The sequence below is a fragment of the Nannobrachium achirus genome (genome assembly GCF_963921795.1).
Source record: "Nannobrachium achirus genome assembly, chromosome: 8".
Lineage (NCBI taxonomy): Eukaryota > Metazoa > Chordata > Actinopteri > Myctophiformes > Myctophidae > Nannobrachium > Nannobrachium achirus.
Window position 1 is genome coordinate 48,194,904 of NC_137817.1, and position 17,963 is coordinate 48,212,866.

At 42.6% G+C, this 17,963-nt stretch overlaps 1 protein-coding gene across 1 annotated transcript; it reads left to right on the forward strand.

Annotated features, from left to right (window-relative positions):
- Window positions 1–1,508: 1,508 nt before the first annotated feature.
- LOC308290172 (E3 ubiquitin-protein ligase RNF13-like) lies at window positions 1,509–2,306 on the forward strand (the record flags this gene model as incomplete). Its single annotated transcript, XM_080731947.1, has 1 exon — window positions 1,509–2,306. The coding sequence occupies one exon, from the start codon at window positions 1,509–1,511 to the stop codon at window positions 2,304–2,306; it is 798 nt and encodes a 265-aa protein (XP_080588073.1).
- Window positions 2,307–17,963: the final 15,657 nt, after the last annotated feature.

Consider the following 17,963-nt stretch of genomic DNA (forward strand, 5'->3'; position numbering starts at 1 on the left):
ACAAGTTCTAAGACATAGACTACTTCAAAGTACAGGATTATATCCACAAGTTTCCCCGGGAGTTTACTGGAGACTATCAGGACCAAACTTCCGGGTTTAACACAAGGAATATCTACAAGGAACAGACAACACCCGGAAGTTGGCACGCCGGGTGGCCACTTTTGGGTGGCGGAAGTGACGAAGTGCTCATAGACGCTAATGTTAATTTTGGGTGGCCAAAGTGTCATGGCGGCGTCCCATGGAGCCTGAAATGACGAAAATGACGTTGGTGTCCGTTCCTTCTTTGATCTTCCTTGGTTTAACAGCAGACATACAAGCTCACGTCACGTCGCAGATGCAACCCGTTGTGAGCTTGTAAATCGGCGGCGGAAGCTCGGTGCAGACGTCTGCGCAATGCACTATGGGGCGTTGGAAACTCGTGGATAAAAGCATCCCTCTGAAGACCAATTATTTCCCACAATTGATTGATTTAAAACTTTATTAGAAGTTTTCATAGGAAAATGTAGTTTCATAACAGCTGGTACAAGGTCAACTAAAAGGATAAACACCTCCAAAGAGCCTTGGGCTTGTTTCAATTGGGGTCCTTTAATAAAAAAAATAAAAAAAAACACAGCACTATGCAGAAAATAAAAGAAAACCTGCAGCTGTTTAGGTGATGAGTGGAGAGAGAACAAAACAAACAAACACACACCTCGCTCTACTGAGAACGGATCATGATCTATTTTTTTTATCTGGCGCCTCTGCTGGAACACTCCACCATCACAGCTCCAGTTACACTGCATGTGCAATACCCCCGCACATTTAGTGCACGCCGAGGTCAGCTGCACAGGTGCAATGCATTATTGTTAATTGTGACGCGTTTACTAACATTACAAATTTAGCTGCACTTGAACAACCGTTCCAGGCTGCCATATCCAGCCCAAGAAACCATAGAAACCCGGGGGAAAAACAGACAAAACCCGATGAGGACTCCGACTCCCATCTTTGCCATACCCTAGCTTTTGCTGAACTGATGCCACATGCTCTGAACCCCTACAGTTTGCTCCCGGTGAGCATGGTTGTGCCTTTCATGGTTTCCTCCGCCGTCCGTGTATGAATGTGTGTGTGAATGAAACACGCGGCCTGATAGTGTCATGCTATGCAAGGCTAACCAGTATATGCACATATGGGCCCCCTGTTTGTGCCCAAACTGCCCATATACCGTAGCCTATGCGTATGGAGCTGAGGGATTTGTTTGTGCCTGATGCCATGACGAGTCGGCGACACATTGATTTGATATGAGGTTAAACAACACACACTCAATATTTGGCCGTGGCTGCATTGGGAACTCCTTATGGCTGAGCCATGGTGACATGAGCATGACATCAGAGATCTCTCCAATCAGCCTGCAGCTGCGTTACACCAGCATGGGATATGTGGGTATATAAATAGGGAGCAAGTGTGCCGACTAGATTTTTACAGTTAGTTAAATGTTTTACTATTGTTTCAACAGAATTGCGTTCATAGCAATGCTGTCACCCACAAAGACCACCATCCTTACTGTCCTGCTCTTTACTTTCCTCACCCCGCTGCCCGCAGAGGCTTACGACGTCGCTGCTTACTCATTCCACAACAAAAGCAGGCACTTTGAGCACCTTCGTGAGCTCTTCAGCACGCTCGCCTCCGAGAATGCATGTGAGCCCATTGACCCAGCAGCCTCCTTCCTCCTCTCCATCGTCCCCTGGGGCTTTGACAGCATCTTTGACAGCATCTTTGACATCAAGGTCTTCAGTGGACACTGGGACACTGGGCACGAGGCACTGGGCATCATGGAATCCAATGAATCGATCAGTATGCGGCCCATCTGTAAAATGATATGGCTTATGAAATGGATGCTCTTAAATGAGGAGGTGACCGACTCTTTGAAAGAGAACGACGCTTATGACAAGGGGGGCCACGGTGAGCTGGCAGATCGAAAGCTCTCTTTCCTGAACGGCATGGTCTTCTCAAGAGTCTTCTCGATCCTGGTGATCTACTGCAAAATCATCGCCGTCGCCTACGTTGTTTTCAGGATCGCCGCGTTCATGCGGTATCTCCACCGGGTCCGAGTGAGCAAGGACCTTCTAAAGAAACTCCCCGTCCACAAGTACGAGACGGGGGACCCGTACGACGTGTGCGCCATCTGCCTCGCCGAGTACGTGGAAGGAGACGCACTCAGGGTCCTGCCATGTTCTCATGCCTACCATAGGGAGTGCGTAGACTACTGGCTGACCAACAAGAAGATGACGTGCCCCTTTTGCACGCAGAAGGTGGAATACAAGATGTAACCTTAATTGTGTGTGTTGTTGTTTTTTGTAGGCGAGGCATTTATGCCCTATTTAAGATAATATAGGAGGGTGAAGAGGAACAGAAAACCTTGGGCAGAGAGGAGACATACTCGGAATCAAACTCGGGTCCTCACGGCTCACAAGGAGCATGTGGTGGTCAGTGGGCTAACAGCAGTGCCAACTAGAACTGCACTCTGTCGAGGTGCCAACTTGCACCTTCACAAGTAGGCCATGCATGGCCTACTTGTCGACTACACACATGAGAGTTGAAGAAGACAACACCAGAGTCGTCTAATCAGAGAGTCCTGCCACTGCGGGGTCAGAAACAGCGCTGGACGCTGGTCACGTGGTTCATTGTCACTTTACACCTCATAGACTTCAATGCATTTTGTAAACTTCCGGTTCGCCGTTTGTCACTATACACCAATAGATGTGTGCCTAGAAGACCTGGCCCCATGAAGTGAACGGGAGTGACGCAACTCTCCGTAGGTAGAAGGCTCTGGACAACACACTCCAGTCCAGAACAATGGGCTCAGTCATTTCCCCAAAGATTCATTCTGGGAGCCATTATTGAGGTTGGCATATTATCTGTTGGTTGTAATATTATTTATTGGACACTTGGTGGCGGGCTTTAGATTTCTGAGCACTGGGTAGTTTACTTAAAGGGCCAGTTCACCTCTGGGACAACCAGATCTTAGTTTTATTGTTGTTTGGGACAAGATCAACACGATCCTGAGTTATTTTTTTGTGTGTTCAATCTGTGTTTTGAGATATTTTAGTATTTCAGCATGAATGATGATGCATTTTGCATCATATGATTCATCATGCTGCATCATATGATGCAAAATGCATCATCATTCATGCTAAAATATCTCAAAACACAGATTGAACACAAAAAATAACTCAGGATTGTGTTGATTGTGTTCCAAACAACAATAAAATAAGATATGGTTGTCCCAGAGGTGAACTGGCCCTTTAAGGGTCACAGGTGTAGTAATCAGCAGATTCAGAATCAGATCAGATCATCACAGGACAGGAGGACACAGACCGTTCTTACCAGGCAGACACAGAAAGAAACACACTGCAATGTTCCATGGTATGTTCATTTGAACCGCAAAGACGATAAATACACTTCATAACATCCGTAAAATCAGACCCTTCCTCACCCAGGAGTCAGCCCAGCTCCTCATCCTGGCATTTTGGATCCACTACATGAACACAGAGTTCCCTAAAGGTTTAAATGAAGAATTAATGCTAAACTGTTTTCTATAACTGCATTTGTGTGATTTCTTTGTGGGATCTGTTGCTTATGTATTTCCTATACATTGATTGTTGTTTTTATTCTCATTCGTTTTTCTATCTAGTGATGTCATTTAATAATGAGACAGCTGTATTAATTGTAAGATATACAAAGCAATGTATCCTATATATATACGTCACTTCCTAAGCCAGCCATTTAGTAACACTGATGATGGCCTAAGGGCCCATACGCGTCTGTTCCTGTGCTGACTACTTCTGCTGCTGTTCCACTATTAAAAAGACTCTTAACTAAAACGTGAGTGCAGGTTGCTTCTCTTCAATCAGCTCCTCATCCAGACATCTGTCATATCAAAACTTGACTATTGTAACTCTCTCCTCACTGGCCTCCCAGCATGTGCACTTAAACCTCTCCAACTGATCCAAAATGCAGCGGCACGACTGGTCTTCAACCAGCCAAAGTTCTCACACGTCTCCCCCCCTCTCCGCTCCCTCCACTGACTTCCGGTTGCGGCCCGCACTGAATACAAAACACTGATGCTAACCTTCAAAGCAGCCAAAGGTATGGCTCCTCCATACCTCCAAAACCTGATCAACCCCTACAACCCCAGGTGTTCACTCAGATCAGCCAACATATGGATGCTGACAGAACCCTCGCTAAAAACCCCAGGACAAAAAATCCACTCGTCCTAGATTTGCCCTCCTGGCCCCCAAACTGTGGAATAAACTCCCTGTCGCACTTAGAACTACAGACTCACTCCCTAGCTTCCGCCGTGTACTGAAGACTCACCTCTTCAGACTCCACCTAAACCCATAGCACTACTGTAACACTCCCCCTTCCCTCAATGACCATACATGAAGCTAGATAGCATTTTTTTTAGGTATTATAAGTTTTTTACAGAGTAGGTGTGTGGTCTACCTACTGTATGTTCCAGATTGATTTTTTTATGCATTTGTTATATTGATATATTGTTGTTAATGTACTGAGATATTATCTTGCTTATTATATGTGTATTACGCAGGTAATACACATATAATAAGCAAGATAATATCTCAGTACATTAACAACAATATATCAATATAACAAATGCATAAAAAAATCAATCTCAAGCCTGTGTGTGCATATGCGTGTGTGTGCCTGCGTGTGTGTGCAATGTGCATGTGTGCATGCGTGTGCATGTGACGCAACAGCGTACCAGTGGTATTGCAGCTCATGCACAGGCTACATACACACACGGTCACGCTTAGGAGATGGTGTGACCACCGCAAAAAAATTGGTATTGAGAAAAATACAAGCAGAGATAACTGTGAAGCTGAACAAGTTGAAGTTTGAACGACATTTGTATTTTGTAGCTCAGAAGATGTGGACTAGTTAATTGTGCCAAGACAAAATCCCATATAGGAATTCACTGGGAAACTCTCAAAAAGTATAAAAATTGCTAATGAAAACAATATATAATACAAGCAATGATAACGGTGTAAAGCTGAACAAGTTGAAGTTTGAATGAAATTTGCAGCTCAAAAACAAAAGCGAGCCCACAATTAGCCAGTAGCTATGCCCCTCCCCTAAAAGCTTTTGTCCAATGCTAGCTTAGCAACCGGCAGCTTGCCAAGGCTGTTGCCAAGGCAAACCTTGGCAAGCAGGAAGTTATTCTAAGCTAGCATTGGACAAAAGCTTTTTGGGAGGGGCATAGCTACTGGCTAATTAACCCTAATTAATAAATAGCACCGCACATTTTTGTATACAGTATATGTAGGCAGCATGAATGTGTACTGTATATTATCATGTCTTGTATGTCATCCATTGCAATTCATGTATTTATGTTTCCTAGGGTATATGCCACCCTGCTGCTCTGACTGTATTCCAGGACATCCAGTATTACAGCATGGTGAACCTCCTCCGCAGACAAGTGTTGCAAATGAGGTCTGTGAAATCAAGCACAACACCATCAGGGTCTTGATATCATCATATTCATAGCATAGCATTGTAAGTTATAGACTTGTAAGGGTCAATTTAGACCCCCATAAAGGAAACTAGAGAGTCCCTGAAATCCCCTTTGAGAACCACTGTTCTATGGCAGTGGTCCTTGAGGGGGTTCCAGGTGGTCCCCAGCTAAAGATGGAGATTTGGTAACCAAATGGACCCTTATAGATCTTTAACTCTTGATAGTGCAAAATGAAACCATGCGTGGAACCGTCCATTTACCGGTAGTTTGATTTTGCACTCTCAAACAGGGCCCTGTAACAGGGCCGGTTGTCTGGCCCTGTTACAGATTTTGTCCAAAATCATGCAGATCGGTACACAGTATCTCTGTAGCCATTAAACGAAACGGGTATTTCTTACATTGATGCTCCTACATATTATCATGCAAGCACCAGTTAAAGTTATTTCCATCCCTCATATACTGTGTGCACAGTGCACATCCCATAACCCACACACTGCACATCATTTCAGAGCTCATATCTTTGAACGGGTAAGGACTAGTTAGTCTAAAAGCGCCAAATGTTGCACAGATGTAGCCCAGGGCATGCTCTAATGATTTAGCTAGGGCGCCCAAGTCGGCGACCTTCGGGGTCGCCACAGCGGCCAAATCAAGTTGGGCTCCAGAAAAAAAAATTAAGGATGTGAGGGGTTTGTCATGATGCTGAATCCATTGCAAGCATTTGTTTTGCACGAAAAACATTCCTTGGGCTATAAATGGCCACAGAAAACGATGGTTTAGTGATGAAAAGTGATGAGTCATCACTTTTCACCGTTTTGTGGGCATTTTCTTGGGCCATTTATAGCCCAAGGAATGTTTTTTGTGCAAAACAAATGCTTGCAAAGGATTCAGCATCATGGCAATCCCCTAGTTAGACCCCTCACATCCTACGTTACCTACCTAGAGCACCCTGTCTTTCAATAATGCTGCTCTCAATGATGAAGCCTTGGAGAGAGAAAAAAAAAAACACCTGTGCGAAATGAGCGGTGCTCACTATCTCCTTGTATGGGCCGTTCTGTCCGTGACATCAGCTGTGGTGATGTCGGTCTCTACTTCCTATGATGTTAGTCTCGTGTGACTCCAATGTTGATCTTGGAAAAAAAAAATCACACCCAGTATGGAGTGAGAGGTGCTTTTTATGAGTTGGTTTCATTGAGCGTCCCGCAAAGCTTGGCCAATGAGCCAAGTGTGGAACATACAGAGTAATGATACGTCGGAACAACACTACGCACCATTGGAGTGCATGCCTGGTACCGAGTCAGATGTATAGGCGGGTGTCCAGAACTGCCGATACAAACGATAAGTCCATATATAGGCATAGGTATTATGGAGATCCCAATCTGACCAATCTATATCTGATGACATAAGATATCTCCATATATGGGCATAAAAGGGACACAGACAGACAGACAGACAGACAGACAGACAGACAGACCAACCTGCATGTTCTCGAGTAGGCCATTTTCGGTGTCAGTAGTTCCAAATTTGGCTTTGAATTCAAATGCTTTATATCTGCCACCTTAAATACAGCTGCATTCTCCCCTGAAGTGACAGTTTGAGTTAATTGAACATCTCATACGGGTTCACGGATTGTATCCTCGTCTTTGAAATGTGCTGCCAGCTGGGACTATTCTGCAGCTGTTCTCCATGATCCCCGGGAGCGTGTCACTATTTCTACAAGTCATCCTTTCGACAACCAAACCTAACCCTAACCTCCGCGGGGTGAGTAGCGATACCTGCCGACGCTCAGTTGTCGAAAGGATTTGTGTTCGAAAAAGCGAGATTTCCCCTGATCCCCTGACCTTGGTATGTAAGAGAAGCCGTTAGTGCTCTGCATTCATCTCATAAAATGAGTTGATGGCTTTGTGTTGACCATCTTCTAGACAACATCTTTATGGATGACACAGTGCTTAACAACACATTGAGTGCCCAATATTCTATTGATTTTACCATATTTCGGAGGCTCAGAGTATTTCACTCTGAACAGAAAAATAACAACATCAGTGCTTTTGTAACGGCCGGTAGAGAAGGGCTCGTTTTAAACATGAACGTGATGTAAAAGTTAGATTAGGAGATAAATGCACTTTTGTGAATCTCATAACACTATGAGGAAACCGGGCTTCCTGGTCACTTGATCCCCCGTTGCATTTCGGGAATTGGAGTGTTTCTCTTCAGCGCGGGTGCCTTGTACAGTAAAACGTGTCAAACGCGTTGTGGGCACTGGGAGACATCAAAGAGTTTGACATGTTGGTGCGTCATCGGCATCCAATGACTGCACAAGACCTCCCCTGCAAAAACGAGAAAACTCTCTTTCCATGTGGACCGGCATTCGCTGACCAGAATGAGTCGAGGCCCAGTGGTTGTGAGTCCACTGTTTTAAACCATTGAACCGGTGTTGGCATTGTAAATGTGTAATAAGTTGCGTGTTGTGTTCATATTCACTGCCTGGAGCTCTGTCAGATTACGGCTGCCTCCATCCACTCACCATCGGATCTTCCTGCATCACTGGGACAGAGTTCTGAACTGAGCCTGGTGGAGGAACATTGTAGTACCCTTGATAAACTGGAGTGTCCTGAGCCTGTTGGTGAGTCAGCTGCAGCTGAGAGGGCCCCTGGGAATAGGTATACCCCTTATCAGGTCTGTACTGCTGGAACCATTGTTCATGCACAATAGGGTAGGAATAGTTGCTGCCTGCAGGCTGCAGGTAGTACGGTTGTTGCATGCTGCTCCCCTGTAGGGTGGAGGGGGTTGCGGGTGCCATGGACTGGACATTGCTGGTGCCCGGCAGACTGCCCTCGTTGAAAGTCAGCTGGAAGTCGGCATCCTTGGCGTGCCCCTGGCTCTCCGTCTCAGACGCGGCTGGCTGCTGGCTGCTGGTTAGGGGCGGCTCCTCGAAACCGCCGATACTTATGCGCGGGTCCGTGGACGCATCATAGTGTAGCGGTGATGGGTCCTCGGAGCGGAGGCACGTTTCGATCAGGGCTTTGCCTTTCGCGCTAGTGATCATAGGCCGGAGCTTGTAGGTGACATTGGTATAGAGATGTCCCGTCTCACTAGTCACCAGCAGGAGAACCTGGGTTCCTGTCAGCGTGGCGAGCTCATTGGCCTTCTTCATTATGCCGGTTTTCCTCTTGCTAAAGGTTGTGCATCGCCTCAACTTGTTCTTAATGAATGTCATTGGGATCTTTACACGCCCACGCGTCTTCTTGCCTTTTAGCCGTGGGGCCACTGCCTCCTTCTCCCCCCTGTCACGATTTAGCCCTCTCCTGCTGTCCGCAATTGAACCCATTGGGTCGTCAACTGTCGAAGCAGAGGCCGATGCAGTTTCGGACCTGCGCGAAGGTGGACTATTATTCGGGTTGAACATGACTTCCTGAGTGACAAAACCGTATTTAACCTGTTTAATCTGACCAAAACGGGACAAAACTCTGACCTCAGTGGCTCGAGTTGCCCTTTAAAGGATACAATCTACAGCGTCATCCAGCATTCTTGGTGACGTCACCAACAACGAGTGCGACCTGATATATAAATAACCAGTAAGACTCCCGAATTGGGAGCTAGAAGAGTGGAATGTGAGAAATCAGGGGCGGAGGTTGTGGTTTGCCAGCCAAGGAGTGTGTGTGCAAAGTTTGGCATGGATAGGGCCAACGGTGCAGGAGATAAAAATATGTGTTTTGGAAAAATCAGCCTCATAGTGGCCCATGTGTGCAGGTAAATGTGAAGATTTTAAGTGGCATGTATGCCTATGTGTTGAGGGAATGTTCGTGGCTAATTGCAAAGAAAAGGCTTTTTTTGAAGCGGTGAAAGCCGCTTCCAAGGAGTGGCTTTGTGTGTATCGTGGCACAGCAAGATCTGTGGGAGCAGTGTCCATTAATGTTAATGGACACTGCTCCCTGCTCAGCAAAAATCAGCCTTGTTTGTCAAATTGTCATCGCCAAGATGGCCATGACAATTTGACAAACACATACATTACAAGTCAACAGACAAACGCATACAGTACAGTTACAATTATATGGGGGGGTTATCTGCAAATGTTGCACTTAGATTTGTGAGGTACAGTGTGTAGGCCTACACAGTATGTTGAGCATACGTAGGCTACAGTGCATGTTCTGGGTCTGTCTGTCACATGCTACTAACACATGGAATGCACATTTAAATAAGAGACATCAATCTGCACAAACATGACCAACCCTCCACAAATGACTGTAGGCCCAAACCTATTAGTTTTTGAGGAGGATCTGCAAATATTGCCCTCCACTCCACTACGCTTATATAACTAGACCAGGTCAACCTGGTTGTGCCAGACCCCGTTTCTGCCAACCCTCTGGGCCTATAAATTTAATGGTACATTTATAGGCTGTCTGTGGTGGTATGATAAAGAATTCTGGCCTTCCGCATGTCATCATCATGTCATCATCATATATACCCTTTATATAGAAAAGGGACAGACCGACATTTGCTTATGTAGGCCTACCCATTTCATGGGTCTGGCAAAAACTTTAAGTTACTAGTTTTATCTTTGCAGATTTTAGATTATTACTAAATATGACGTTGTGACATGTTGCAATTGTAGATCTGCTTAATATCTCTTTTTTATTGTGAACATTTTGAAAAGAATGTGTACTTTTACTATGGTAATAAAAGTAAATAAAAGTGTATTTTGATGTCTACAAGTCTGTACATTTACTACAATTTAAATACAGGACTTTTACTTGTAACAGAGTATTTCTACTTCTTCCACCCCCTGCATATCAATGCTGTCGGGTGGAAATTATGTCATAAAAGTGGTGATTTCTGTGCAGCAAATTAAAAATGTAGTCAGGGTGAGGGTTTGAACCAGAAACCTTTTCTTTTCTGACAGAGCCTTTGGAAACACAGAATTAGTGTTGAGAGAAACATCCGTACACTGTGGCAATCTAAAAAAAAAAATGTTTACACACCATTATAATTGTCTTATTTTCATCTTAAATAAGACCAAATCCAGGTTTTCTTCAGAATATGTTTGACACTGACTACCTATTTACTATGACACTACGGCATATTTAGGAGTCCACTAGTAACAGTGGTTCTCAATTATTTCATTTGCAAGGACCCCCATAACACTGAGAGTGTACACTCTTTTGTACACACTGTTATAGACCTGTTACTGTCATTCAGGGCTTTGGGCTCTATTTTAGTCCATGCCTTACTTACTCCTTATCCCTAAACTTCTTTGCCTTTTTTGAGCGGTGGTAAACCGCTCCATAGAGTGGCTGGGTGTGTGTCTGTAGCCATTTCTCCTCAGCGTTTTGCTATATAGCCCAGCAGATTAATGGTTCAATCGTTCACTTTGTGATACAAGCGTGAAACTTGGTACATAACTCTTCAAATCCCGCTCTCTTCAAAAATAGCGCTGGCCACTCAAAATTTCAAGATGGCGGCCCCCAAAATCCAAGATGTCCACCCAAAAATGTTGTTTTTCCTTCATAACTCGAATTGCATTCATTTTAAGACCCATAAATGTATTGAAGTTGAATATAAAGATGGGCATTGCGGATTGTACATGTCTGTATCTATTATGGTTCTTGAGATACAACATATAGACAACATTCCTGGCCGATTGCAGGAGGGACGCCCCGCCCCCAAGTCGAAAGGGAACTTCCGGGTTCTCTCTGTCAGGCATGCATATAAACGTGTTGCCAAGTCAATTTATTTACCTAAACTATCTTGTTTTTTTTGCTTATTTATATTGCAAGAGTTGGCTTGTTTGGCTTATTTCTCTCACAAATTTTGGCAACACTGCCCAGCGCTGCAGTAAAAGATTATGACAATGAACTGAAAGGGTTAAACCAACGGAGGATTTTTTTCCAGCTGTCAGATGGTGCGGTGACTGCGGTCATGGTCTCTTGATATGCAAGCGCACCGCTATCTTCGATGTTTTTATTCTATCTACACCAGTTAATAGTATTGATGACATCCTTAACATATCCTAAACTCAGCAAACTCCCCAGAGAAGCAGCACGACTCACAACAACAACAACAACAACAACAAGGTAAAACTCTCATGCTAGCTAATTAGCCTTGTTAGCTACGATCTTTTACTGTATGGGGACTACTCTTGTTACAACTAAGTACAAGTTATTTTCACTTGTGACAACACAACATTGATTATAATTGAAATACAAGCTCTTCGCTGTTGTGTTGTATCTGTGAATGCAATTGTTTTCTGTCTTTCAGACCTGTACTGTACGTCCAGGACCAATGAAGCCAGATGTGAGGGTCTCCTCATCATATTTATTGCAATAAAATATTTATACACACTTTTCTTTGACTTGTCCATGCCTTTTTTTTTAACTGTTGAGGGTTTCAAATGTTGTACTGTATATTGTGTTATTGAGATAAGGAATGTTCCCAATGATGCTTTGAAGGAATGCTTTTAAACACTTGTCATTTTCAATTAATCCAGTTTGTTTTTGTATCTATTAAAGCCAAATGTATTCATTGTTTTGACGTGACAGTTTAGGATTTAATGATTAAATGAGCATTAAATATGAATGGATATTTATATTGCCTTGATTAGGATTAAATCGATGATTTACAGTGATATAGTGAAATGAACACAGCATAGGATGCACATAATAGGTGGGCTATTGTGTATTATGTCTATTCTGGAGTGGGTTGAGTTGTTGACAGGCCTATTTGTAAAAACATTAATGCATATCACACAACACAAGCCAACTGTGACTTCATCCCAGAACAGAGGAGAATGGAGATGACAACGTTTGACATGATCAACCAGCGTTCTGAAGGGAAAAGGTTTGCTAGCTAGAAATCATACAACATTCGCTTCCATGAAATACTGATTAGGTTCAATGCTTGCTTTCAAATACACAAATCTGTTTATTTGTAGGCCTATATCAATTCAATTCAAATGAGCTTTATTGGCATGAGAAGACATGTTTATATTGCCAAAGCAAGTGTCAAATAAAATAAAAACAGTTTAAAATGGCGAACATATAATATGACATGCAGTTGGAGGGAGTACAGCATTGTGTAAAAAGCTATGTCGCATTGTGACATTTTATATATATATATACAGGGTATAAAGCTTTTGAAACAATTTAAATAGCGTTATTTTTTAAGAAGTTTGCATATGAAAAAAGGTAGTTTCATGACAGTACACTAGTACAAGGTCAACTAAAAGCATACGCCCAAGAAAGCCTATGGCAATTGTTTCAATTGAGATCTCTTTTTTTTTTCCTCCAACTCATAACATTGAATGATGGCAGAACAGGTGTGTATCGTCACAACTCATTTATTTATCAGCAGAGTGGATGAGTGTTGCCATTAAGTGACATTGTTAACATAAGTTACAAAGTAAAATTACAAAGTAAAACAATCCCGTCTCATTAGTTAAGAGGAGAATCAGATCAGATGAACGTAAACAGGAAATCGCGCTACGATCAAGCCCAAAAAAGGGCTTCCGGTCGGAAGTAGGGGGCGTGGCCAGGCATGTTGTCTATACTCAGAGCAGATTAATGGCTAATTTCATACGAATCGTTCATTTGTAATGCAAGCATGAAATTTGGTACAAATACTCTCTAAGGGCCACTCTTATAGAAAAATCACACCCGTGTGAAGTGGAGCTGTGTGTGTGTGTGTGTGTGTGTGTGTGTGTGTGTGTGTGTGTGTGTGTGTGGATCATGTGTACCGATTTTTGTGACATTTGAAGAAAATATGTAGGAAAAGGAGCAAAAAGTGTGTTTTGGAGAAAATTCAAGATGGCGGAAGATCTATCATGGCGCAAATGGGCGTGGCCTATATGGGGAGATGCGTCATGACCCAAGGAATCCAGGGAAAAAATATTTTTAATTTTCCGACCTACGGTTCAAGAGTTACAGGCCAAAACGTAAAGTGGGGTGTTATGGCGCCACCATGCGGCCAAATGACACAATTATTTTTTATTTAATCCTTGAAATCATTATGAACCTCCTCTCCAAGTCTTGAAACTCTAGCCCCTATGGTTTGCGAGAGACAAATAATTGAATGTGAGTTTTTGCGATTCCCATTATAAGTCAATGGGGAAAATTAATTCACTAATAAATTAATATCAATTAAACTATTGAACCTTTCTCTTAGCAAGTTACTAGCCCACGATTCCCGAGTAAGCCGGTCGATTTGACATATGGCGCGAGTGTGTGGTGGCAAAACTGTGGGACTAGTAGCGTGCCGAAGTTTAGGAAGTTCAGGCTACATACACACAGACAGACCCACACAGCCACGTATAGGGAGCCTGTGTTTCACACAGCTCCAAAAAGGCGCTGGCCACTCAAAATTCCAAGATGGTGACCTTTTTTTTTCTTCAAAATGGAAGCCACCTTCTCAGAGGAGATCTTGATATAATAAGAATAAGAATCGCTCACTTTGTGATACAAGGATGACATTTGGCACATTTACTCTGTAAGGGCCACTCTTATGAAAAAAATCACACCCGTGTGAACTGAGCGGTGGTTGTGTGTGTGTGTGTGTGTGTGTGCGTGTGTGTGTGCGTGTGTGTGTGTGTGCGCGTGTGTGTGTGAGAGAGAGAGAGAGAGAGAGTATTGCAGTTGATGCTCAGACTAGACTCAAGAGCACCCTCTCTGGTCACTGAGTGGTAGTTCAGGCTACATACACACATACATACACGGATACACGGATACACGGATACACACACGGCCATGCTATGGAGCGGTCTACCACCGCTCAAAAATCACACCCGTGTGAAGTGGAGCTGTGTGTGTGTGTGTGTGTGTGTGTGTGTGTGTGTGTGTGTGTGTGTGTGTGTGTGTGTGTGTGTGTGTGTGTGTGTATGTGTGTGTGTGTGTGTGTGTGTGTGTGTGTGTGTGTGGATCATGTGTACCGATTTTTGTGACATTTGAAGAAAATATGTAGGAAAAGGAGCAAAAAGTGTGTTTTGGAGAAAATTCAAGATGGCGGAAAATCTATCATGGCGCAAATGGGCGTGGCCTATATGGGGAGATGCGTCATGACCCAAGGAATCCAGGGAAAAAAGATTTTTAATTTTCCGACCTACGGTTCAAGAGTTACAGGCCAAAACGTAAAGTGGGGTGTTATGGCGCCACCATGCGCCCAAATGACACAATTATTTTTTATTTAATCCTTGAAACCATTATGAACCTCCTCTCCAAGTCTTGAAACTCTAGCCCCTATGGTTTGCGAGAGACAAATAATTGAATGTGAGTTTTTGCGATTGCCATTATAAGTCAATGGGGAAAATTAATTCACTAATAAATTAATATCAATTAAACTATTGAACCTTTCTCTTAGCAAGTTACTAGCCCACTATTCCCGAGTAAGCCGGTCGATTTGACATATGGCGCGAGTGTGTGGTGGCAAAACTGTGGGACTAGTAGCGTGCCGAAGTTTAGGAAGTTCAGGCTACATACAGACACACAGACACACAGACAGACCCACACGGCCACGTATAGGGAGCCTGTGCTTCACACAGCTCCAAAAGGCACTGGCCACTGAATCATTTGTTCCTTTTTCAAAATTTGCCATTAATCTGCTCCGACTATATGCTGTATCTCAAGAACCGTAATAGATACAGACATGTACTTGGTACCAAAACATCCGCAATATCCATCTTTATATTCAACTTCAATACATATATGTGTCTTAAAATGAATGCAACTCGAGTTATAAAGGCCATAAGAGTGGCCCTTACAGAGTAAATATGCCAAATGTCATCCTTGTATCACAAATTGAACGATTCTTATTCTTATTATATCAAGATCTCCTCTGAAAAGGTGGCTTCCATTTTGAAAAAAAAGGTCACCATCTTGGAATTTTGAGTGGCCAGCGCCTTTTTCTATAAGAGTGGCCCTTAGAGAGTATTTGCGCTAAATTTCATGCTTGCATCAAAGTGAACGATTCTTATGAAATTTGCCATTAATCTGCTCCGACTATATGCTGTATCTCAAGAACCGTTCACTTTGTGATACAAGCGTGAAACTTGGTACATATACTCTTCAAATCCCGCTCTCTTCAAAAATAGCGCTGGCCACTCAAAATTTCAAGATGGCGGCCCCCAAAATCCAAGATGTCCGCCCAAAAATGTTGTTTTTCCTTCATAACTCGAATTGCATTCATTTTAAGACCCATAAATGTATTGAAGTTGAATATAAAGATGGGCATTGCGGATTGTACATGTCTGTATCTATTATGGTTCTTGAGATACAACATATACTCAGAGCAGATTAATGGCTAATTTCATACGAATCGTTCATTTGTAATGCAAGCATGAAATTTGGTACAAATACTCTCTAAGGGCCACTCTTATAGAAAAAGGCGCTGGCCACTCAAAATTCCAAGATGGTGACCTTTTTTTTCAAAATGGAAGCCACCTTCTCAGAGGAGATCTTGATATAATAAGAATAAGAATCGCTCACTTTGTGATACAAGGATGACATTTGGCACATTTACTCTGTAAGGGCCACTCTTATGAAAAAAGGCACTGGCCACTGAATCATTTGTTCCTTTTTCAGAATTTGCCATTAATCTGCTCCGACTATATGCTGTATCTCAAGAACCGTAATAGATACCAAAACATCCGCAATATCCATCTTTATATTCAACTTCAATACATATATGTGTCTTAAAATGAATGCAACTCGAGTTATAAAGGCCATAAGAGTGGCCCTTACAGAGTAAATATGCCAAATGTCATCCTTGTATCACAAATTGAACGATTCTTATTCTTATTATATCAAGATCTCCTCTGAAAAGGTGGCTTCCATTTTGAAAAAAAAGGTCACCATCTTGGAATTTTGAGTGGCCAGCGCCTTTTTCTATAAGAGTGGCCCTTAGAGAGTATTTGCGCTAAATTTCATGCTTGCATCAAAGTGAACGATTCTTATGAAATTTGCCATTAATCTGCTCCGACTATATGCTGTATCTCAAGAACCGTAATAGATATAGACATGTACTTGGTACCAAAACATCTGCAATATCCATCTTTATATTCAACTTCAATACATATATGGGTCTTAAAATGAATGCAACTCGAGTTATAAAGGAAAAACAAGATTTTTGGACAGACATCTTGGATTTCGGGGGCCGCCATATTGGAATTTTGTGTGGCCAGCGCTATTTTTGAAAAGAGAGGGATTTGAAGAGTATATGTACCAAGTTTCACGCTTGTATCACAAAGTGAACGATTCTGATGAAATGACCCATTAATCTGCTGGGCTAATAGCATTGTGTGTGTGTGTAGCATAGCCTGTACACATCCTAGACCTAAATCCTAGTCTGAAGACGTTATGCAAGCACGACCACCGCTCACTTCACATTGGGTGGGATCTTTTATTTTTTACTATTTTGAAAAACATTTTGAATATTTCAAATAGCTGATCTAAAAGCTCACAACGCTTCAATGTAGATTGGCTATTTGAAGCATTTTAAGATATTTTTCTAAATGGTAATAAAAGGCAAAGAGGTTTAGGGATATAATAAGGCATGGATAATATAGCTGTATGTCTTCATGTGTTTCTTGTAATACTCATTAATTCTCATTTTGTATATCCGTGGCAAAAAAAGAAGACAAAAAATATCCACAAGCCAACATGGCGATGAACCCTGAGCCCATATTTTCATGAAGCCATGCCCTCTACAATATTCTTCATATTTTCATGAAGCCATGCCCTCTACAACAGGGGTCTTTAACGTTTTCAGACCAAGGACCCCTTAGTTGAGAGAGAGATGAAGCAGGGACCCCCACAACCTGTTCATAGATTCCATATAGTTTCATTGTTTGACAGCACAATCATCAGTGTATTTTGGATTCATGTTAATGTGTGTGTTCAGATATTTAACCACTTGAACCGTCAATACTTAATAAACTTGACATTTCACTCTGTACTTAGTCTGCTCTTTTTCCCCTCTACACCAAAGTTTGAGCTTGTAGATCTGCTATTTTTGGCTAGAGTTCTCAGAATATGGACACTAGGGTTCAAGTTGTTAATATAAAAAGGATTAGAAGATTTGGAGGACCCCCTGTAGTAACTTTGAGGACCCCCTAGGGGTCCCAGACCCCCTGTTGAAGACCCCTGCTCTAGAATATTCTTCATATTTTCATGAAGCCATGCCCTCTGCAATATTCTTCGGCTCATGGGGGCTTCTTCTTTTCAAGAACACGTTTCTCTTCAACTTCAGGTTTTAGATAATGCTCCATAGTTTGTGTGTAGAACATTTTGTGCACAAAAGGTAAGCTACGGTGTGTACACAGTATGTTGAGTATACTGTATATGTTCACATGTTCTGGGGCTGTCTGTCACATGCTAATAATACCTGCTTTTCAGGTTAACTATCCAAATACTTCAAATATCTACATGGACACGTTGTGAGCTTGTACTTTTTGGGCCGTATCTTGAGCATCCTC